This window comes from Gymnodraco acuticeps, unplaced genomic scaffold (genome assembly GCF_902827175.1).
Source record: "Gymnodraco acuticeps unplaced genomic scaffold, fGymAcu1.1, whole genome shotgun sequence".
Classification (NCBI taxonomy): domain Eukaryota; kingdom Metazoa; phylum Chordata; class Actinopteri; order Perciformes; family Bathydraconidae; genus Gymnodraco; species Gymnodraco acuticeps.
The window spans coordinates 522756-545826 of record NW_022991667.1 but is presented as its reverse complement, the minus strand read 5'-3'; the positions used below and the strand labels follow the sequence as shown (position 1 = coordinate 545826).

The 23071-nt window shown below is 41.0% G+C and overlaps 1 protein-coding gene across 1 annotated transcript in view; it reads left to right on the top strand.

Annotated features, from left to right (window-relative positions):
* The window catches only part of ssh2b (slingshot protein phosphatase 2b), a 29737-nt gene extending 7949 nt beyond the window's left edge, over positions 1–21788 (top strand). The window contains exons 3-15 of the mRNA XM_034198621.1: positions 7074–7186; positions 7323–7387; positions 7479–7600; positions 7684–7749; positions 7865–7930; positions 8107–8301; positions 8468–8561; positions 8792–8920; positions 9260–9306; positions 10846–10992; positions 11104–11304; positions 17459–18515; positions 18931–21788. Of these exons, the coding sequence (XP_034054512.1) occupies positions 7074–7186; positions 7323–7387; positions 7479–7600; positions 7684–7749; positions 7865–7930; positions 8107–8301; positions 8468–8561; positions 8792–8920; positions 9260–9306; positions 10846–10992; positions 11104–11304; positions 17459–18515; positions 18931–20208 (3580 nt within the window). The 3' untranslated portion in view covers positions 20209–21788. The remainder of the gene's footprint in view (positions 1–7073; positions 7187–7322; positions 7388–7478; positions 7601–7683; positions 7750–7864; positions 7931–8106; positions 8302–8467; positions 8562–8791; positions 8921–9259; positions 9307–10845; positions 10993–11103; positions 11305–17458; positions 18516–18930) is intronic.
* The last annotated feature ends 1283 nt before the right edge of the window (positions 21789–23071 follow it).

Sequence of the window (23071 nt, the reverse complement as noted above, 5' to 3'; positions counted from 1 at the left end):
CACACAATAACTAGATACCTGAGCTAGGGGGTACAACTCTAAACACCCATATGAAAAAGATCGGTGTACATTATAATAATCAAATAAGTATGTGAACATAACCAATAACCTACCATAGCCAATAACAAATAAATGTATCTTATTTTATTTTTGTTGTTCATTTACATCAGGGGTGGGGAACCTTTTTCCTCTCAAGGGCCATTTCAATTTTTTCAACATCCCCTGAGGGCCGTACAAATTATTGACGTCTGCTTAAAAATACTAAAATCACAGCCCATTCATTTGGCCTTTCTTTCATGCTGTGCAAAGAAAAAGCAACCTCTTAATCCAGATATCTTACCATGACTCGCGTATGCACGTGCACGGTTGTGGCATGACCACCAAAACAGAAAGATATGGACACAAGATGTGTGCAATTTAGTTTCCTATCCATGTGAACATGATTTAAGTGGGGGGGGGGGGGACCTAACCTCCTCTAGGGGGGTCCGGGTGCATGTTCCCCCGGGAAGATTTTTTTTTTAAATATTGAAGTTAAAAGCATAAATCTGGTGCACTTTGAGAGCAACATTAGTAGATCTATGGATACATCTCTCAACACCCATATGAAACAGAACTGGAAGCAGATTTTCTTTTTCTTTATGGATATTTTACAAATCACTCCCCTTTCAAACTGTATTCTTGTTTATTAATAACAACTTTTTTTTACTGTCATATAGTATTTTATACCCGTTTACTTTATTCTCTTATTTTTTTATAACTATAATGATCATATAAAGATGTGCCTTTACCTCACTGGTTGGAGAAAAAGCTTAGCATAGCTAGCTAACCAGATGCTAATAACAACAAAGTTATTGACTGTATGATCAGTATGACAGATGAACAGATCGCCACTGGGCTTTCAACTAAAGACACAGCCACGCAAAAACTGCGGCATGTGTACGGCTCCTTATGGCTACTGACATTTGTGAAGTCCCGGCCCGCAGCGGCGTCCTGGTGCTCTCCGGCAACTCTAAACCCCTGTCGGACGAGACATATACCACGTGATGACACGTTAGGCTCGTGTTGTGTTCAAGGACCCTGACCTTGGCCAGGAAAAACAGGCACTCGCTTGTTTAATTATTTTGCGGTCTAGATTTCTTAATTATTTTTCTTTTTTGCGTGTGTTACCTCGAGGGCCGTATCAAATTGTCTCGCGGGCCGTATACGGCCCGGGGGCCGGAGGTTCCCCACCCCTGATTTACATCTTATTTTTTACCAGTTAACATTTATTTATTTATGCATATTTTTGTACCTCTCCAACTTTAAACGATATTTTTGGTTTACTGTCCTATAGTATACATTGGAATGATTTCAAACCTGTTTTTATTTATCCTAATAATTATAAAGGAGTGCCTTGGAAATATGTGTTTACATAATTTGTAAACACATATTTGTTTGAGACCTCCTGAGATAACTTAGACTAAAATTAACTATCTAAACACTCAGAGAGTCCTTTACCTCACTGAGCCTCTCAGTCTGACAGGAGAGCTCTCCTCCACCCTGGTTGTAGAAACATCTACTTCTTATATCCGTTAGCGCAGCTAGCACCAGATTATAATAACAACAGCGCCGGTACCGATGCGCCCTCTCTCTCTCTCCCTCGCTCGCCCTCTCGCTCCCACGCTCGCACTTTGGCTGTGAGCTGCGGGCGCTTGATAAGCCAACATCCCCCACTTTCATCACTTACAGCGCCCATCGTAGGGCAAATGAAAAGTGTAACCGGGGTGAAAAGGGTGTTACATTTACTTAATTATGAATGTTGTTACATCAAAGCCAAACATTTGGATGAGCGCCAACGGTCAAAAATGTTTTTTCCCCTCCCAGAGCTACCAGCGCAGCGCCCCCCAGATCTGGCGCCCTAAGCGACCGCCTATGTCAAAAATCGGCCCTGCCAGTACATACAGTGGCAATGTCTCAAGATTTAGCAAAAATACACCTTTTATTGAACATACAGTAACACAAATACTACAAATCCACATAACAAACAATCAAAAATGAAAAAGGGTCGCCATTTATTATTATTATTATAATAAAAAAAAAAATAGTGCCGCCGCTATTTGTATATAGGGGAAACACTGATTACATACACGATATTTTTTGTCGGATGCAAAAAAAAAGTGTTATCATGATATACTTGTGCGAATAGTAAGGATTTAATATTGTTTAGGTTTTTACTCATTTATATTATGCTTGAAATTATGAATGTGTTCCCCCAAGACTCTCCAATGAATCATTTTCGTTTGTTGTCCAGCAGATTGATTATGCTGTAAACATTGAGCGTAATTCATGCTAGAATTCCTTGCTCATAGGACAGATGTATAGATAAAGCAAAGTGCTGAATAGCTTTGTGTCTAGTCTACTGTACTACACAGGTAATGTTGTAATCACTAAGGTTACTGTCTGTGTGTTTGTATACGTGGAGACGTAAGAGCAACAGAGGAGTGTCCGGTGTCTGTCTGCCTTTAACAACCACATCCTGCCCTTCACTGCTTGTCATTGGATGGTGTGAATTTCAGGAGATACAATTAGAGAACAGTAAGATGGAACTTTAGAGACGGGTCGAACATCACAAACATGAAAATGTCGTTTGATGACTGTTCGTCCGACACCTATAGTGCGTTACAACCAATGTAACAGATCTTTTTTACATTAATGGGACTAACGCTGTACCGAAAAATTTTTTAAGTTAATATTTTCTATTAACGTTTCACGAATTAACAAATTAACCTGCTGCCTTTTAAAGGCTATGTCGAGGCATATTTTTGTAGATGTTCTGTTGTTTAATGCATTTTGACATTTTGACTTAACAAACCTCTGGTGTTAAAATAAATGTTTTTGATCACGCGAGTCAAGAAACAATCCTGCGCAACCACAACTGTAATCTAATCCATCAAATAGTGTTATATACTTATTATTGGTGTAGTTATAATATTCTACTGTGCGGAAATATCGGGTTTAAATCTAATGACTTGACTTGCCATTCATTAAATTATGACATAATTAATGAAGCTACTAACCATTCAATACACACAAGACTAATTAAAGATGGAGATTAGGGGGATGGAAGTGATTTTGCGAGACGGAAGTCAGTCAGAAAAGGAAATTAAATAAAATCATGACAAGAAAAATGGAGCCTGTAGTGGAACTTTGAGAGTTAAACAGGATTGGTTGATTTGGTACCTTTCAGATTAGGCAGCTGTTATCAGTGAGTAATGAAGGCCTCCTGATGCGTCCGTCTAACATGCACTTTGACACTGAATGTCCACTTAATGCTTGACATTATTGCTTCTTCATCTTGCTACTGAATCACATCCCCTGGCTGATTAATCATGGAGGGTCAAGGCTCATGCACACTTATGCAATATTACACCAGCCATAGAAGGATCTAACAGAAAAACAGCAGTGCAGTTGTTGTTTATCCTGTGATATAATTGGGCGGTCAGGTGGTTGCCACGCTTCTACCTCCAGTACTTTGTAATCAATCCCATTTTAAATTGAAACCACGAGGCATCAACAAGCAGCGTAACCAGGTCAAGTTTCTCCTCAGTTCAGGGGTCCTCTGATGTCTCCTTTTTGATTTCTCAATCTTTTTTCCGTTGTTGTTGTTTTGCTGTTGCGGGAAGCATCAGCACATTAAGGTGTCAGGTGTTCCTGAATTTCCGTAAAGGCTACAGACCTAGAGTTGTTTACACAACTTGGCCAGCTACTACACATGTGTGATCAGTGTGACCAACACTCTCCAGAAGATGCCTTTCTAGGTATGGAGAGTAAGTAATGCTTAATCAGGGGTTTGGTTCAAGTGTTGTCATAGATGCTAAGTGTGTTGCTGTGTAAGCTAGTGTTGTTGCCATGAGAAAAGGGAAAACTTGACTCCATGTTATACAAAAATGGCACTAGCCTACAACCAGTGAATATGTACTTTATAACTGCTGAGATAATGAAAACCATGCCATGTTATGCTCCTGGTTCAATCCTGTCCAGGGACTTTTGTTCCCCTCTCTCCCTACCACCTGTTTCTCTACTGTGACCCTTCAAATAAAGCCACAAAACACTTTACAAATGGACAGTCAAGTAAATAATGTTAACATTATATCAGAAGGTCTATATAGTGCCATAATACATGCTGAACCATACCTAAATTCAGTGTAGTGCCAGAATGATGTTCCATAGAAAGGTATTCTGATTTTTCTGGTGTTAAACATCTGCGCTGTACACTAAGCTTAATGCAAGGGGCATTTTTGAGCTGCCACTTCCGGTATGCGGTAGTATTTTTTCCTATGTGAGGAACTTTTGGGACTTAATGTTCACGGAACCAGGAACATCTGTTATTATTTGAGCATGTCCAGGTTCCCTCGCCTTGAGGTCGACAGTTTCCAAAGAGATTCTGGTTTGATGCCTGTTTGATACAAGCTTAGGAAATGTTCAGGAGTTATTCATTATACATGAAGTGAAGTCTTGTGACTGATGTAGTTTGTTTATAGCATTTTGTTAGCTATTTACTTTTGTCGATTGGATTTTCCTGCTGAAAAATACCTGTTAGTATCATAAACCTGTGTTTGCCACACATATATTATTTTCAGCAATATTACAGCACAGCCAAATAAGCCAGTGGGAAAACCCTTTAGTTTGTTGGTCCAGTGAGCCCTTGCTATCATCACTGCACCACTTCATAGTTGGTAACATTATCTAATGAAATAGACCGTAATTGAAGAGTTGTCTGTCTCGATTAAAGGCTTGTTTTTATCATGACTATAATGTTTTCCCCGCTTTTCACTGTGGCACTAATACTCTGTCATACGGCCTTCGAAGGACGGCTGTTTTCCAGCGAATGGACCATGTGTGTCTCCTCCCCTTTTACCGCAGCCTGCTGCAGACCATGCTGCAGACCACAGTCAGTAGGCCTATCACGAGCAGATGTTAGGAGACACCTGCTCTGCAACAGCATGTGCTAAACATGTAAACATTGTCGCCGTTTTTGAATATTATATCACCGCGCTTTAAAAAAAAACCCTCCTGTTTCACGGATAATTGACTCAGTCCGGGGTGTCCTTTACATTCTAGACCTCAAGTTATCCAGAGTTTTTGCGTTTTAGGAAATATCCTGGCAGTGCGGAGTGACCGCCTGCCTCCACAGCCACACCATAACGGCAGCTATCGATAGAAACAGCCCGCTTCTGTGCGCCCTTCCTCCGCCACCAGAGCAGCGATGCCTCCGGGTGTTGTGTCCGCTCCACGGAGCTCTACTGCCGGCTGCTTCTGCGCCTGCTGCGGCGGGGAGATGAGACCTTATTTCACCGAGAACTCCGTGATCTATCAGGGGGAAATTTATCAGCTGTAAGTTTACACTGTGCTCAGAGCCCCAGGTGTTCTGTGGAAAATAATATGAATTGCAGTAACATATTATTGTATTCTTATTAGTGAGATGCTGTATGAGAGTCTGATTTAGTAATTATAATATCAATATGTGGTGGAACATGATTTTTGCTGACTTGAAACCCTAGTTGAACAGGGGGGGGGCGGCATATTCTCATTCTCCCTGCTTTCCAATATTTTGTCACGGAGATCTGGTATGACAAAGGTTTGTGGTTTTCCCATGATGAGTTAAAGGGAAGGATATGACAGCAGTCAGGGGCTGAAGAAAGAGGTTTCCTTCCTCTGAAATGTCAGCCAGATGCCAAACTCATCTGCTCACACGCACTCTCCTTCACCCAGCTTTTATTTTAATTTTTAGATGTGAATAAGACTGGTCCTTTTTAAGTAATAGAATTTCCTTAGTTGATGACCACATACATGATATATAGACTCTTTAAAATGTGAGTGGGAAGTGGTTTAAGACTGTTCTTTGAAATGTTTGTGACAACAAATATGTGGATGTTGCAAATGTCTCTTTTACAACGGTGAAATGTAATGGGATACTTTTTGAAGCTGATGTTCTAAAGGCATAGATTGCCTCATTGTGACTTTTGTAATTACTGCTGATCCTCTTCTCCTTCATCCTCTGCATTCATGACAGAATGCGACTTCCTGTTTTTTTAGTCCTCTCTTAGCTTTCTGACTCAATGTATCATTGCCTTCCGTTTGGAGTGACGCATATACACTCAATCGTTTCATAACAAATTGAGGCTACCACTTTGTTCTAAATTCAAGGACCAAAAGCTCTTGTTAATCCTTGCTTGTCATTGTTGCTTGATTACATCTGTGATTGAAGAACAAATGGAGCAATTTTAAAATCAAAGGGATACATTGGGCATCTTAAGTCTGTTACATTACTAGATTGTTTAGAGAGCAGTAGCACCAAGTAGCTTTGCTGGAAAGGCCAATTGCATGCCAGGTCGTTGTTCAATTATGAGCTTTAAAGTGCTAAAGTCTCAGCCACAGCCAGTTAAATTGTAATTGCTTAAATATTACAATGATAACAACTGTGTGTGAAGAACAGTTTTTTGTTATGTTTACTCTACGACATATGGGCCTCCTGATGTTTTTAACATCTCCGGGCCAGTTAAGCCAGCATGTTATTGGAATTAGTTGTAAACTGCACAGTGAAGGATCTTGAACTCAATAAGGTGCATAAATCTCTCCCATAATTGTTTTATATACGTTGTTTGTACAGGATCTTATGTGCATTTTCTAAGGAAGCACAAGATTCAATTACCATTATTAAAACACAATCAATTTTCAACAATAAAAATCCTACTGAATATTCAGCTGGCTTTTTTTCTCCCTGACTATTAGTCCTAAATATTGAGTTTATGATAATATAAGATGGAAAAAATATATAAAGTCATCACTATTGAAAAGCTGAGAATGGGGAAATGTGTGATTTAACTTGATTAAAAAGGTTTAAATTGTAAATTTCTTATAAAAATATGTGCTGTTGCCATTAGCTTTTTCATTGATGACTAAATGCATTATTTCCACTAAGCGTTTCATCTCCCTAAACCAACTCCCTCTTAAAAAAGGAAAAAAATCACTTATTTTTAACAACTATTTTGGGTGGTTCTCATCACTTTATTTGTTTTTCTCTATCTGTCTAGCATTAGTGAAAGTTTCCTGACAGTTAAAGGGGCTGCTCTCTTCTTACCTCGAGGAAATGGCTCCTCTCCTTCGTCTGCCTCTCGCTTCTCACAGCTGCGCAGCAAACATGCAGGTGAGGTTAAATGTTCTGTCAAGACAATTGACTGTTTGACTCTCAATAGAGCTGTTGGTTAAAATGCTGCCATTTATGGATAACTGCACTTCTTGATACTGATCAAAGATTTGTTTTATTACCCACATCTTACCAGGAGACATCCAACAGCATCTGCAAACCATGTTCACTCTCCTCAGACCAGAGGACAACATCAAACTGGTGGGTACACTCAGTAGTTAAAACAAAAAGTAATGTCCTGAGATGTCAATCACCTGTAAAGACTTCACAAATTGTTCCTTTCCTGCTCTAGGCGGTGCGTTTGGAGAGCGCACACACTCAGATCACCCGCTACATGGTGGTGGTCTCAACCAATGGTCGTCAAGACACAGAGGAGAGTGTGGTGCTGGGAATGGATTTCAGTCCTGTAGATAGGTGAGACAGAAACACAAACACATTCATATTTACCTCCATGTTTGTGCATTAAGTTATAACCTGACATATTTATTTTCCTCCAGTTCCTGTTCTGTAGGGATGGTTTTGCCCTTGTGGAGCGACACATTAATACATCTGGATGGAGATGGGTAAGGAAACATCCAACCTGTTTAATCACATAGATAACACACAATTACAACCAGGCTGCTAAGATGGCTGACCACTTTTTTTGACGTTTGATCCTTCTTCTCTTCTTTCTCCCAGGGGTTTCAGTGTGTCAACTGATAACACAGTGCACGTTTTCAAGCCGGTTTCTGTGCAGGCCATGTGGTGAGTCACACAGCTTAGTAGACATCGATATCCATATCTGCTCTTTTATTTTTGCAAGTATTCATCTTGGTATTTTAAGCCTGTCCCTTCTATTTATTTGAAAGTGTAATTTGTCTCTCTCCCCTTCATCTCCTGTCTCTAAATATGCATTTTCCCTCTCAATTACTTAATCGCAGGTCGGCCCTCCAGTCCCTCCACAAGGCCTGCGAGGTGGCTCGTTGTCACAACTACTTCCCAGGCAGCTTGTTCCTCACCTGGGTCTGCTACTATCAAAGCAGGGTGTACTCGGACCAGGCCCGCATCAACGAGTGGAACGCCATGCAGGATGTGCAGTCGCACCGTGCAGATTCACCCGTGCTCTTCTCCGACGCGTAAGTATCCAGATCATATGGAATATATTTTTTCGGCACATTACTATAAAGTGGTTCAGCAAGACAAACCTTCATATACCAGGCTGTATGTGTGCAGCAACACTTCATAAAGGAAAAAGACTTGCTCCATTTATTCATGTATTTTAATGTCATGGTGTTTCTGCAGACCCACGGAAAGAGAGCTGACTGAGCGTCAGATCAAAAACAGTTTGAGGGAGATCATGATGCAGAAAGATCTTGAGAATGTCACCAGCAAAGAGGTGAGTCAGCGTCTTAGATGCTGGATTTGAAGATGCTCCAAACAGATAGAATATCACTGATATTTGGTGAAATGTCACCGAGTTATGAAGTCCCTCTTTTTAAGGAATTGCATAAAGAAAAAATAAATGTTGGAGTTCCTTTTTAGTCACTCTTTTAGTAAATGCCTGTATTTGAGGCTTGGGTTTGCTGTTTTAAAATAAACGTGTGTTTGTCTGGTTGTGTTCCATAGATCCGAACAGAGCTGGAGATGCACATGACATGCAACCTGCGAGAGTTCAAGGAGTACATCGACAATGAGATGATCGTCATTCTGGGCCAGATGGACAGTCCTACGGAGATCTTTGATCACGTCTTCTTGGTAGGTTCCTCATTACACCTCCAGGCAACCATTGCTGCATTTATGATTTATTTTGATCTGATTACGTACATATAAGAACACTTAAAAATAAAGTATCAGTTGATTTTAAGTAAGATATATGAGTATTAGTTGTAAATCATGCTCTAAGCAATGTCAGGGACCCCGGTTAAATCTGAGATCTTCTTGTGTTAGTCAAAGTTTCTCCCAATTTTAGGGTTATTTGTTTGGTTTGGAGTGCACAGTGGATGTCGGGCATGCCTCGCAACAGGATTTAAGCATTATGAAAAGCTCAGTTGAAGGCTCTGAGCTAGTCTTGAGGATTGCTTTTGTTTCCTACAGGGATCTGAGTGGAATGCATCCAATTTGGAGGAGCTGCAGAAGAGCGGGTAAGCAAGGGGACACAAACAACAACACAGGACAAATAACAAGCTGTACCTAACAATACTTCCTTATAGGGATGCTCCGATCGCCAATTTCGGGGCCGATCGCCGGAATCAGTATCGGCCGATACCGATCGCCGATCCGATCGAGTGGGCGGGGCCTAAATGGAAGATTTAAACATCACTTTAAATCTTAAATTTAAAGTGATGTTTAAACTCAGTTAATGGGGCTCATTCACTGGAGCTTCCACAAACAACAATCAACTTAATTATTACATTCAAATGATGTACATTATTCAAGTTTACATTCGCTTTGGATAATAACACGGGAGAAATGAGCGGAAGCGCTCTCTTTTCCTCTCTCCCTCTCTCTCTCTCCCTCTCTCTCCTGACAGCCTGTCAGTATCTCATGCAGCTCACTGATCCAGTAATGAGTGACCCGATAGTGAAGAATAAATATATTTATAATAACTAGTTTAGCTTGTTCCAGAGGTAGATAAAATAGCTAAGTGTGTTAGGTCTAACTCTTGTGTGTTTCGTTCCGCTTACCGGTCCGGCGGGCGGAGCTGCAGGATTTCTGCTTCACACACACCGCTATTTTACTGTCTTTTTCGGACACCTTAAAATAATGCCAGACCGGTGAAGCCATTTTGGCGAGCTTGTTTTGCCGCACACAGAGAAAAGTGTCATGTATTTTACGTCATGCGATCGGCTCTCGCGATCGGCATGTTTAGAGAGCACCGATCGATCGGTAGAGAGTGAGTATCGGCCGATCTCGATCGCCGATCCGATCGAGTGGGCGGGGCCTAAATGGAAGATTTAAACATCACTTTAAATCTTAAATTTAAAGTGATGTTTAAACTCAGTTAATGGGGCTCATTCACTGGAGCTTCCACAAACAACAATCAACTTAATTATTACATTCAAATGATGTACATTATTCAAGTTTACATTCGCTTTGGATAATAACACGGGAGAAATGAGCAGAAGCGCTCTCTTTTCCTCTCTCCTTCTCTCTCTCCCCCCTCTCTCTCTCTCCCTCTCTCTCCTGACAGCCTGTCAGTATCTCATGCAGCTCACTGATCCAGTAATGAGTGACCCGATAGTGAAGAATAAATATATTTATAATAACTAGTTTAGCTTGTTCCAGAGGTAGATAAAATAGCTAAGTGTGTTAGGTCTAACTCTTGTGTGTTTCGTTCCGCTTACCGGTCCGGCGGGCGGAGCTGCAGGATTTCTGCTTCACACACACCGCTATTTTACTGTCTTTTTCGGACACCTTAAAATAATGCCAGACCGGTGAAGCCATTTTGGCGAGCTTGTTTTGCCGCACACAGCTCTCGCGATCGGCATGTTTAGAGAGCACCGATCGATCGGTAGAGAGTGAGTATCGGCCGATCTCGATCGGTGACCGATCGATCGGAGCATCCCTACTTCCTTATAAACTGAATGTTTTTTAACTAAAGTATTCTATATCTGTTATTCAAACGGACTGCACATTCAATCATCTCTCTTTTTCTGATCTATCCTCTTATTCTCATGCAGGGTTCAGTACATCTTGAATGTAACCAGGGAGATTGATAACTTCTTCCCCGGTGTGTTTGAGTACCACAACATCCGTGTGTATGATGAGGAGGCCACTGACCTTCTTGCCTATTGGAATGAAACCTTCAAGTTTATAACTAGAGCCAAGTGAGTTTCTGACAACTGCATGATTTGTTTATATCTTCTCATCTTGGGACTTTACAGAAATGTTGACAATGATATGCTGAAACCTTCTTAATGTATTCTTATTAACTCCAGGAAAGCCGGTTCCAAGTGTTTGGTGCACTGTAAGATGGGCGTCAGTCGCTCTGCAGCCACAGTGATCGCGTACGCCATGAAGGAGCACGGATGGGACCTGAAGAAAGCTTTTGATTTCGTCAAGGAGCGTCGAACTGTGACCAAGCCTAACCCTTCCTTTATGAGACAGCTGGAGGAGTATCAGGGCATACTGCTGGCCAGGTACTCATAAAAACACTCACAAGTACATTTAATGTGATCTGTATATGTCGCATGATGCCAATTCTGCATGGACTGCCTGATTTGCTAAGGCTAATAAATACCATGTGGAGGAAGCAGAAAGGTCAAACGCAGCTATACTTTCAACTGTTTAATGATGTGCACAGGCTATTCATGTATCAATGCACACTCTGTAGATGAATACTCTGAACCAGAAAGCAAAGGTTTCTTTGAGTTTGCGAACCGTTTAGTAGTTACTATGGCAGAGTTTATAATTTTGCCTTCAGCATATCAGCAATGTGATATGTAAGGCAAAGCAAGTTTATTTATATAGCACTTTTCAACACAAGAACAATTCAAAGTGCTTTACAAAAAATGAAAGACATTAAGAAAATGGCATTTAAAATCAGTCATTAAAAAGAAAAGCTAATAAAATAAACATTAAAAGAAAAAATACATGGATAAAAGTTACAGTGCCGTCTAAGATATGAATAGTTCAATTAAAAGCAGCGACAAAAAGAAAAGTCTTCAGCCTGGATTTAAAAGTAGTAAGAGTTGCAGCGGACCTGCAGGTTTCTGGGAGTTTGTTCCAGATATTTGGAGCATAATAACTGAACGCTGCTTTACCATGTTTAGTTCTGACTCTGGGGACAGAAAGCTGACCAGTCCCTGAAGACCTGAGAGATCTGGATGGTTCATAATTTAGCAGGAGGTTAGAAATGTATTTTGGGCCTAAACCATTCAGTGCTTTTATAAACCAGCAGCAGTATTTTGAAATCTATTATTTGACACACAGGAAGCCAGTGTAAAGACTTCAGAACAGGAGTGATGTGATCCACTTTCTTAGTGTTAGTGAGGACTCGAGCAGCGGCGTTCTGAATCAGCTGCAGCTTTCTAATAGATTTTTTAGTGAGACCTGTGAAGACACCATTGCAGTAGTCGAGTCTACTGAAGATAAAAGCATGGACAAGTTTTTCCAAATCCTGCTGTGACATTAGTCTTTTAATCCTAGATATGTTCTTTAGGTGATAGTAGGCTGATTTAGTAACTGTTTTAATGTGACTGTTGAAACTCAGGTCAGAGTCCATGACTACACCTAGATTTCTGGCTTTATCTGTTGTCTTGAACATTGCAGACTGAAGCTCAGCGCTAACTTTTAAACATTCTGCCTTGGCTCCAAAGACCATTACCTCAGTTTTATCTTTGTTTAATTGGAGAAAGTTCTGACACATCCAGTCATTGATTTGTTCAATGCACTTACTCAGTGTTTGAATTGGAGCATAGTCTCCTGGTGAAATTGTTACGTAAATTTGTGTGTCATCTGCATAGCTATGGTAACTTATTTTGTTGTTCTTCATTATCTGAGCCAGTGGTAGCATGTAGATGTTAAAGAGAAGAGGCCCCAAGATGGAGCCTTGAGGTACCCCACGTGTCATATTTGTCAACTCAGATGTGTATTTACCTATAGAAACAAAGTTTTTTCTGTCCTTTAAGTAGGATTCAAACCAATTTAGAACTGTTTCCGAAAGTCCCACCCAGTTTTCTAGTCGGTCTAGTAATATGTTGTGGTCAACAGTGTCAAACGCAGCACTGAGATCTAATAATACTAACACTGAAGTTCTGCCACTGTCTGTGTTTAAGTGGATGTCATTGAAGACCTTTACAAGAGCAGTCTCAGTGCTGTGGTTTGGACGAAAGCCTGACTGGAACACATCAAAACAGTTATTTAAATGCAAGAAATTACTCAACTGTTGAAAAACTACTTTTTCAATGATTTTACCTAGAAATGGGAGGTTTGATATGGGCCTGTAATTGTTCATTACTGAAGCATCTAGATTATTATTTTTTAAGAGCGGTTTAATGACTGCAGTTTTCAGGGCCTGTGGAAAAACCTGAGTGAAGAGATTTGTTTACTATATGAAAAACAAAACATCTTTGAAAAATCCTGTTGGAATAATATCAAGGCAGCAGGAGGAGGATTTCAGAAGTTCAATAATGTCCTCTAGGTTTTTATCATTAATCTGATGGAATTGTGTCATGATGTCTGAATTGATGTTAAGTGGACATAGGGACAACACATTTGCTGTTCCTGATGCAGAGGCACTGACTGCTTGTCTGATTTTCTGAATTTTGTCAGTGAAGAAGGAGGCAAATGCATTGCACGCCCTGGTGGATAGAAATTCAGAGGCTACTGACACTGGGGGGTTAGTTAGTCTGTCGACGGTAGCGTTGTTTTTGGCAATGATGTCAGAGAAGAACGATTGTCGTGCGTTTTTCAATTCCAAATTATAAAGGCCAAGTCTCTCTTTATAGATTTCAAAGTGAACCTGGAGATTTGTTTTTCGCCACCTGCGTTCAGCTTTTCGACATTCTCTTTTTTCTGTTTTCACGGTCATGGCCTTTCTCCATGGAGATATTTTCTTGCCAGACACTTCCTTTACCTTAGTTGGAGCAATGGCATCTATAACATTTTTAATTTTTGAATTAAAATGATCTACTAGCTCATTTACTGAGATGTTAGCAGGGGCAAGTGTGGAAATTCTGAGTAAACATTTCCCTAGTATTTTCAGTTAAATATCGCTTTGTGGTTACCTCTTTTTGAACATTTTTGTGAACAGAAATAGAGCTCTCAAAGAAAACACAGGAATGGTCAGAGAGTGCAACATCAGTCACCACAACCTTAGAGATATTCAGACCCTTTGAGATAATTAAGTCCAGAGTATGCCCCTTATTGTGCGTGGGCTCCGTCACATGCTGAGTCAGTCCATAGCTATCAAGAACACAAAACAGTTATTTTGCCCCTCTGTCCTGGGGGTTGTCAACATGGATGTTAAAATCACCAACAATGACTAGACGGTCAAAGTCAATACATACCAGAGGTGGGACCAAGTCATTGTTTTGCAAGTCCGAGTCAAGTCTCAAGTCTTTGCGCTCAAGTCCGAGTCAAGTCTCAAGTCATTGTTTTGCAAGTCCAAGTCAAGTCTCAAGTCAGGATGGGCAAGTTCAAGTCAAGTCAAGTCCTAAACTTTGACAAAACGAGTCATAAACAAGTCATTATGTGTTTTTCACCAAATGTAATGACATCGATCAACAGAATAATACTTAATAATCAAATTGCTCTTTATTAGTCACATTAATAATTTAATAATCCATTTTCTCTCTGCTGGTAAAGTAACGTGTGTTTTTCTAATTTAAGAGGGATCAGTAAGGTAAGGCTACCGTGACGGTTTGATTCAGAAGGAGTTTAATGGATAAGATCCCTGATGTTGAGGTAACCAGAATGTTTATTTCCACTGTGTACAACATGTTATAAGGGACCCACAATCTATCTTTATGCAAGGGATAATGTGCAGCGAGGCGGTCTCTATGGGAAAGAGAACACCTGCATCTAGATCCCTCTGCAGGTGGTACTTTAAGTATATTTTGATGCTCATACTTTTGTACTTTTACTTGTAACATTTTGAATGCAGGACTTTTTATTGTACAGGGTTCCTGCAGGTTTCGCCAACTCAAATTTAAGACTTTTTAACACCTTTTTAAGACCACTTTGAATAGAATTTAAGACCTATTTCACGGCAATAAAGTATGAAGGAACATGTATATAAAGAAGAAATACGTCCCATAATCACTTACAAAGTAAATGTATTCATGTTCAACATAAGAACAATGACTGAACACAACAGCGTAACAGTACAGAACTGTGTTAGCGTGTTAGACAAAAAGTGTGTATGTGTGTGCGTCTGTGTGTTAGGGCTGTGCAATTAATCATATTTTAATCGCAATTACGATTTTGGCCTGCCACAATTACGAAAACAACATAATCGGAAAAAACGATTATTTTGCTTTGCTAGGTTGTGACAGTGCACCACAACATATTTGATCTAATTAATTTTTTAGTAATGTATCATTTATTTAATTAATTTTTGTATTAGTTTTTCAGTTGAATTATACGTTCAGGGTAATCAACAGTTAAACATATACTGTTCAAATTATTATTTGTTTTAAAGTTCAATAAATGGATGTTTTCAAAGTCAATGAATAATCATATTTAATAATCGTGATATTAATTATTGACCAACATAATCTTGATTATTGCCATAATCGAGCAGCCCTAGTGTGTGTGTGTGTGTGTGTGTGTGTGTGTGTGTGTGTGTGTGTGTGTGTGTGTGTGTGTGTGTGTGTGTGTGTGTGTGTGTGTGTGTGTGTGTGTGTGTGTGTGTGTGTGTGTGTGTGTGTGTGTGTGTGTGTGTGTGTCTCTGAGAGAGAGTGAGCGAGCTATATTCAGAGCTCTGCTGCCTTGGCTACACTATTTCATCGTTGCTGTTGTATGATTGGTGTTTAGCTACGTTATTTAGCGTCTACAGCACCTCCGCTTTTAGGGTTGACGTAGACCCAAACTTCGCCCGGAGGTCCCCCGGTGTTGTTGCGGGAGCTGCTGCACTAGCTAACGCTACATTAGCAAAACAAACGCTAATTTATTTTTGCAAAAGGTGCAGCGGGCTTCAAACACGTTCCCTCCACTGGTTTCAACCAAGCACTAAATTAGATGTTTTCCAACCAAATACGGTTGAACTTACACTTCCCCATATTTGTTTGCAAGTAGATTCGAAGATAGGCTACATGAGCTGAAGCTTGGTTGCTAGGTTACTAGCTGGGTGTTCTCCAATAAGGGGCCGGGGGAAACAAAGTTAGTGATTACTGGTTCCATGTTGATTTAATTCAATACAAATTGTTGGGGGGAACTGAAAGGCTATTACCGTACTGGTTACTTTGCAGCCCGGACATTTCCCCCAAAACACATTTAGACGCTATCGCAACATAGAAGTATCTTTCAAATCCGATAATTTTTAAGACCTTCTGAATCATATTTAAGACCTTTTTAAGGCCTTAAAAACCCTGCTCTGAAGGTTATTTTCATTTTACAAATCCTGCACTCACCTTTGCTTTCTCCAATATCATTGAAAAGCAGCCAGATGCTGCTTCTTTTTTCGGTTTTCGCTCATTTCTTGACTTTTTCCGACGCGCTTGCATTTAAATCCGTCTCCCCGTCGCTCTGTGCAGCTGGCCTGTACCACTACACATGCTGTGCCCCCCACCCTTCTTTCACATAATGGTATGATCCTAGTGTGTCCTCGCATATGATTGGCCGCATGGTGGGCCAGCTAAATAAAGACCCGCCCCTGCCTGCAAGGATTCTCAGCAAGAGTAGGAGCGGCTGAAGATTCTGCTTTCCCCGACGGGAGTCTGCTCTTCTAGCGGCAGCTCGCGATCGGCGTGTTGGAGACCTCTGAATTAAAGTAGCAAGTCACCTCAAGTCAGAAGGCTCAAGTCCAAGTCAAGTCCCGAGTCATTGGTGTTCAAGTCCAAGTCGAGTCGCAAGTCTTTTGTGATGTTGTCAAGTCGAGTCTCAAGTCATAAAATGTGTGACTCGAGTCTGACTCGAGTCCAAGTCATGTGACTCGAGTCCACACCTCTGATACATACTATAGACAGAAGTTCAGTAAAGTCATCAAAAAAGCTTGCACAGTATTTGGGGGGTCTATAGATATTTAGGAACAGAGCTCGAGAGGAGCATTTCAGCTGAAGGGCCACATATTCAAAAGAAGCAAAGTTCCCATAAGATGTCTTCCTGCATTGAATGGAATCATTGAACAAAATAGCAACTCCACCCCCTTTCTTATGCATTCTTTCCTGACTCATAAAACTACAGTTGGGAGGGGTTGATTCGATAAGAACAGCTGCACTGTTATTTTGTTCAATCCAAGTTTTTGTTAAAAACATAAAATCGAGATTGTGCTCAGTGATAAAATCACTAATCAAAACTGCATTCTGTGATGTATTACATTTTTCTGCAGAACAAGCTGTACATGCAACTGTCATTACCTCACATGGCTGACATATTAGCAAACAGCATCAAGCAGACATGGCGCAATATTATCTGAAAGAAATGTTATGATAATTTTTTATATTTAAATTAATTAATTAGATTATTGATCTGTGCATTAGTGTGCTTTCATATTAGTTTAGTATCTGTGACCCAATACATTTAGATAAAATAACCTAAAATGTACATGTTTATACTATGTGTTAGCATAAAGATTATAGGAGTGACATGAGAAGACTCTACTAATCGTATCCTTTTGGTTTCCCCCTACAGTAAACAGAGGCACAACAAACTGTGGCGTTCTCACTCTGACAGCGACCTGTCTGATAACCATGAGCCGCTCTCTAAATCTCACGCACAACCGCTCAGCCTGGGCCGCTTAGACCCCCACAACCAGGCCGGCAGCGAGCCTGGCCCCTCTGTGAGAGAACTGCTGGATTCAATGGGAACCTCGGCAAAGACTCGCAAAGCAACACACTCCACCAGCCAGCCTGACACTGGCATCCACTCCAAGCTCAGCTCCTCATCCTTTGGGGGGATGGCAGCTATAAAAGGCAATGTTGAAGCTCAAAGGCTGGAGGCTCCTTCTCATTCTGCTGTTATCCAAATCAGCCAATCAGACCCGTCCTGTCCCGAACCCACAGCTGGCTCTGTGTCTCCGTTATCTCCTCCGCTCTCCAACGGTGTGTCTGACTCTGAGGAGCAGCCCTCATCGCCTCCTCTCTCTGAGCCAAGGGCTGCCACGGTGGTGCCGGAGCCTCTCAAGACTGACATGGTGACAGAGACTGTTTTAGCTGGCCAGCCTCACCCACCTCCCTCCTTCCAAGACCTCCCCCTCTCCCCTGCTCCATCTCCAACTCCAGTCTGCACAGGTGAGGTTATCAAACCGCAGCTGTTGTCCTGCTCTCTGCCTGTGGTAAAACCCATGCTAGTGTCCGTGCCTGAGCCCATGACAACACAAACACCGAGCACACAACAGGCTGGACCCCAGAGTCTGCCTGCACCAGTGCCTGTCCCAAAAACAGACTGTGACCAACAGATGTGTAGCTTGTCTTTGGACAGTTTACCAGCACATCCTCCCTCCACTAGTCATTTAGTCAGCTACCACGGTGCCATTCCACAAGACGGCGAGTTGCTGTTCGGCCACAGCGCAGATCACATTAACTTTTTCAGTGCCAGAGAGAAGTTCAAAGGAATGAGTCAAGATGATAAAACTCAGTGTGCCGCAGTGCAGCAGTTGCCCCAGCAGAAGAGTTGTGGAAAGGAAGAACAACAACAACAACAACAACAACAACTGCCTGGTGAGGGGAAGGATGAGGAGAAAAGAAAGGTAAGGGGGAGTGTTTGTAGAAAATAAATCAAAATCAATGCACTTATTTCCATTGTAAACATAGCAGTATGTCTAAGCTTAGGGTCACTGACTTTCATCAGAGCTACTCTCAAGCTCTGACAAAGGTCTCAGTTTGGTTGCTTTTGGAGATAAGTGTGCAGATGTAGTGATCTTTTTCAAGTCTATGCTTGTGTGAAATGCCCGATTTGGAAGTGTCATAGTGGTGAAATGTTTGTTTAGCTTTTGTATTCTTGAGTCCATGGCGCCACCTGGTGCCTATGTATGGTATGTTCCATGCAGTATATCTGTCACATTACTCTCCATTTTACTTGAATGTTATTTGAACACCTTTATAGATATATTAAAACTATTGTTTGGCATTTAAACTGAGTTATGATTTATGTTTTCTCTGTAGGAAATGTCCGTCCCTGTGCAGGTCACAGATCTGAAGCCTGCAGAGCACTCAGAGTCTGAGGACCAGGATGTGAAAAAGTCGGTGCCGGAAATAAAGGATGAAGATGTTTTATCACAAAAGGAAGCTGAGCATGTTAAAGAGGAAGTAAAAAACAAAGAAGAAGAGGAGGAGGCGGCCCCTGCTCGTCTGTACAGTGATTGGACGAGGGGCTCCGTGCGGCGCGTCACACGACAGCTGGAGCAAAGAATGAAACAGGATCATGAGACTTCGTCGCCCTCCTCATCTCCTCCGTCCCTCTCCGGCAGCTCCTCCTGCTCTCAGCAGCGTCCACACAGTGTCCATAATGTGACAATGTCCAATACCCAGGATGCATCAGCTGGCTCACAGCTGTCAAGCCGGGTGCAAGGAGATGAGGATGCATTTAGACCAGTTAAAAGGGACAGTGGTAATTTAGTTGAAAAGAGGGCACTAGGAAATAATGACGTAAGCACAAAAGGACACAAACTCCATCCTTCTGAAAGATTGCTCTCTACCTCTTCTTCTTTCCACCGCTCTGCCCACTCTCCCTTTGCCTCTGTCAACTTCCTGTGTTTGGAGGGTGTGACAGAGTTGGAGTCAGCCACAGACTGGGACTGTTTTACAGAAGGACCTCATTGTGACATTATCATGAGGGAGACTTGGGAGACTCTGTGTGAGCTGGGTGCCTTCCTGCAACAGGTGAGCAAGGAGGGAGGCTGCAAGGCCCGCTGCGTGGACCAGGTGTTCGGCCTCAGCGCCGGAACCACCCAGAAACGAGGTGTAGGCAACCAGAAGAGGGTCAAAGAGGTGGAGGCAAGGATTCGCCAGGCGGGACTGACCCCTCCATCCCTGATGAAGCGCTCAGCCTCTCTGGCCAAACTGGGTTGCCTGGAGCTGCTGGCCAACGACCTGAGTGAGTGGGAGATCAGCCGCTCGCCCGTAGCCCCGTCCTCCGCAGAGCCCGAGACCCACACAACCAGCGATGAGTCCAAGAAGCAGCGCGTCCACAACTCGTCTTCCTCAGCCGAACAGCAGACGGAAGACATTGAGACTGGAGAGGAGAGGCTTGCTGAAGCTGGAGAAACCTCACCAGGAGTCTCTCCACAATCCAGTCCGCAGAAAGGAGAACTGCCTAACGCTGACCAAGTCTCTCCCGACTCACATGGGCTGTCACTCATGGCAACAAGGCAGCAGTATGGAAGGACTCACCCCCTGAATCAGCTCAAGAAAAGAACTAGTACTGTTTACCATACCATTTAACCCTCACTGTGTCGTCTCTATGTGTAGGTGTGTTTGTATGTGTGTGTGTTTGTGTGTGCGAGAGCGAGAGGGATTATGCACACCTGTGAGAAATAGAAATCAAGTGCATAAATGTTGGATTTATTCAGTAAAACAAACCAATGCCTCTTGCCTTAAAGGATATGATCACATTTGTCTGTACATTTTTCTCTGCAGATCTGCTGAGGGCCTCTGTGCTATCTGACATATGAGACTTTTCTCAGTGCAAGAACAGTGACAAGGCTATGAAGGGTCCGGTCAATTGGTAATAAAACTTGAGTCAAATTGGGAGAAGCGCTGTGATGTGTAAACACTTTCTAAAACAGTCATCAAAATAAATATCTTGTTTCAATTGTTATATACCTGAGCCTGCACATATTCACTCCCTTCACCATTGCTGGTTCCTGATCACTGTTGGTTTTTTGGATTGTCCGACCTGGTGTTAGGTGGAATGTAGTTTTATTTTCTTTCCTCTTTCCTTATGCTTCTCTGCATCAGTTTTTGCTATTTGTGCTGGGTAACTGCCAAACAAATGATACAGCCAGTACAATCTGACGGTAAATAATGTACTCTACATCAATCTAAGGCTATAACACACTTCTCAAGTTTGGCAGAAAAACAGTGACAATACCAAGCAAGGTCAATTCTGCTCTCTAGGGACTGATTATTAACATGGGTTGTGCTAACAGCTGCACATCTAAGCACAAAGAGCTCAAGTCGACCCAAAGACACAGGGACATCAACAGAAAATGACTGCATAGTTGTTTTTATGAAACAAAATGCAAAGAAAAAGAGGCATGCTTTTTTTAATATATATATATATATATATATATATATATATATATATTTGTTTTGACTATAGAATACCTCAGTAAGTCTGAACCATATCTCACCTTAATGAACGTCAGACTCTGGATTCCTGGAATGTTTCCGACTCAGAAACAATTTCCACTTCACTGCTCGAGGTGAAGTATTCTCGTCTCTCATACGTCCTTTCTCAGTTCTGATGCCACTCAAACTAGTTATGTATGTGTTACTGTGTGGGAGAAGGGTAGTTTAGGGGCAGGGGGCTGAAAGCAGAGTGTGCATTTGTGAGGTTTCTGCGATGTTCTCTTTGGGATGTAAAGGTCTATATTGTGAGTGTTGAACATTTTTGGAACTGTAAATGTTTTTATATCTGGTTTGTGACTGTGTGTGAGTGCGACTGTGCAGCACAATTTAACTATGTGGGTGTGTACTTTTTAAGTTTTTAATTAATCTCTTTGTACACATTTTAGGAGTGTGTCTGTGACTGGCAAATGAGGCTTCTCTGCAGTCTATCAAAATGTCTGTACAGGGAGGTCTGTCATACATGCACTTTACTCCCTTTTTCTTTTTAATGTGGCTCTTTTTTTAAATGTATGGTTGCTACTTTTGTGGAGCATGCTTAGGTAGTAGCAGCTGTTGGGTATGGGTGTCTATTGTCAAAAACTGAGTTTTTCATTTGTTTTATTTTAAACTATCAGTGTAAATATTCTTTTATATCATGTGCTCCAACTGTGACCATTAAACAATGGAACGTATTGAGTCTATGTTGCTGTGTGAGTGTTTTTACAGTAATGTAAGTCAAGACAAGATGTGTTTTTTTAATTAAGCAAAGACTAGATTTGAATTGTTAAGTCTATGAAATGTCCAAAAACGGCGAAGAAATTATACACATTCCAAACCTTGGGATACATCTTTAACTTGCTTATTTGTTTTGACTGACAGTTCAAAGCTGAAGATATTCAATGTACTATTATAACGTGGATTATAGCAGAACATCTCTACATTTATGTAGTTAGGACCAGTTCTGCTCTGCTTTATGGACCAATGTCAGAGCACATTCACTGTGAATGTGTTAACACTAATTTATTTCGCCTATGGTTAACTTCTCAATGTTTTGCACAGCATCGGGAGTGTTTTTCATTATAAGAGGTGAGTATGATCTATTTTACTTACGTTTAGTATTTGTTTTAAAATAGGAAGTAGTTTCAATGGAAACTGTTATCCTTAAAACTTTATTGGGGAAAACTGCAGGTTAAGCCAGCAGGAAAATCGTTTGCATGTATTTAAATCCAAACCCAAATGTAGTTTTAGTGAAACAAATATCCAGTCAGGGGTTAATTTAAATACTATACAAATGTACTCAAAACAAGTAGCTGCAGCAGTATGAGCTACAAAAGGGAAAATGGAAACCTCAAGATTATTGTTTTATAAATGGAGTGTTTGGAAACATCTTATCACTGAAAACTCATATAAAGTACAGTTGATCATGTGACAAACAGTGGTGTAAAGTAACTAAGTAGATTTACTCAAGTACTGTACTTAAGTACAATTGTGAGGGACTTGTACTTTACATGAGTATTTCAACGTTTTACTTTGTCCCTTTACTCCTCTGCAATTCAGAGTTCAATAGTGTGCTTTTACTATATATTTAATACCTTTAGTTACTTTGCATATTTGGATTGATGATATGAAATACAATCAATACTAAAATAAAGCTTTTTTTCTAAACCTGCAGTAAATTCACAAGCTAACCTGGTATACAAAGAAATCAAAATGTACTGCGCCTTAGATAAAAACTTCAATGCATCAAACATTATGATTAAAATATATAATATATATATATAATTCAGAAATGGGCCATTCTGCATAATGAGTACTTTGCTGCTAATACTTTTGTACTTTTACTTAAGTATCATTTTGAATGCAGGACTTTTACTTATAACAGAGTATTCCTACACTCTGGTAGCCTACTTCTACTTTTACAACAACAACAACAACAACAACACCTGAGTACTTCTTCCACCTCTGGTGACAAACA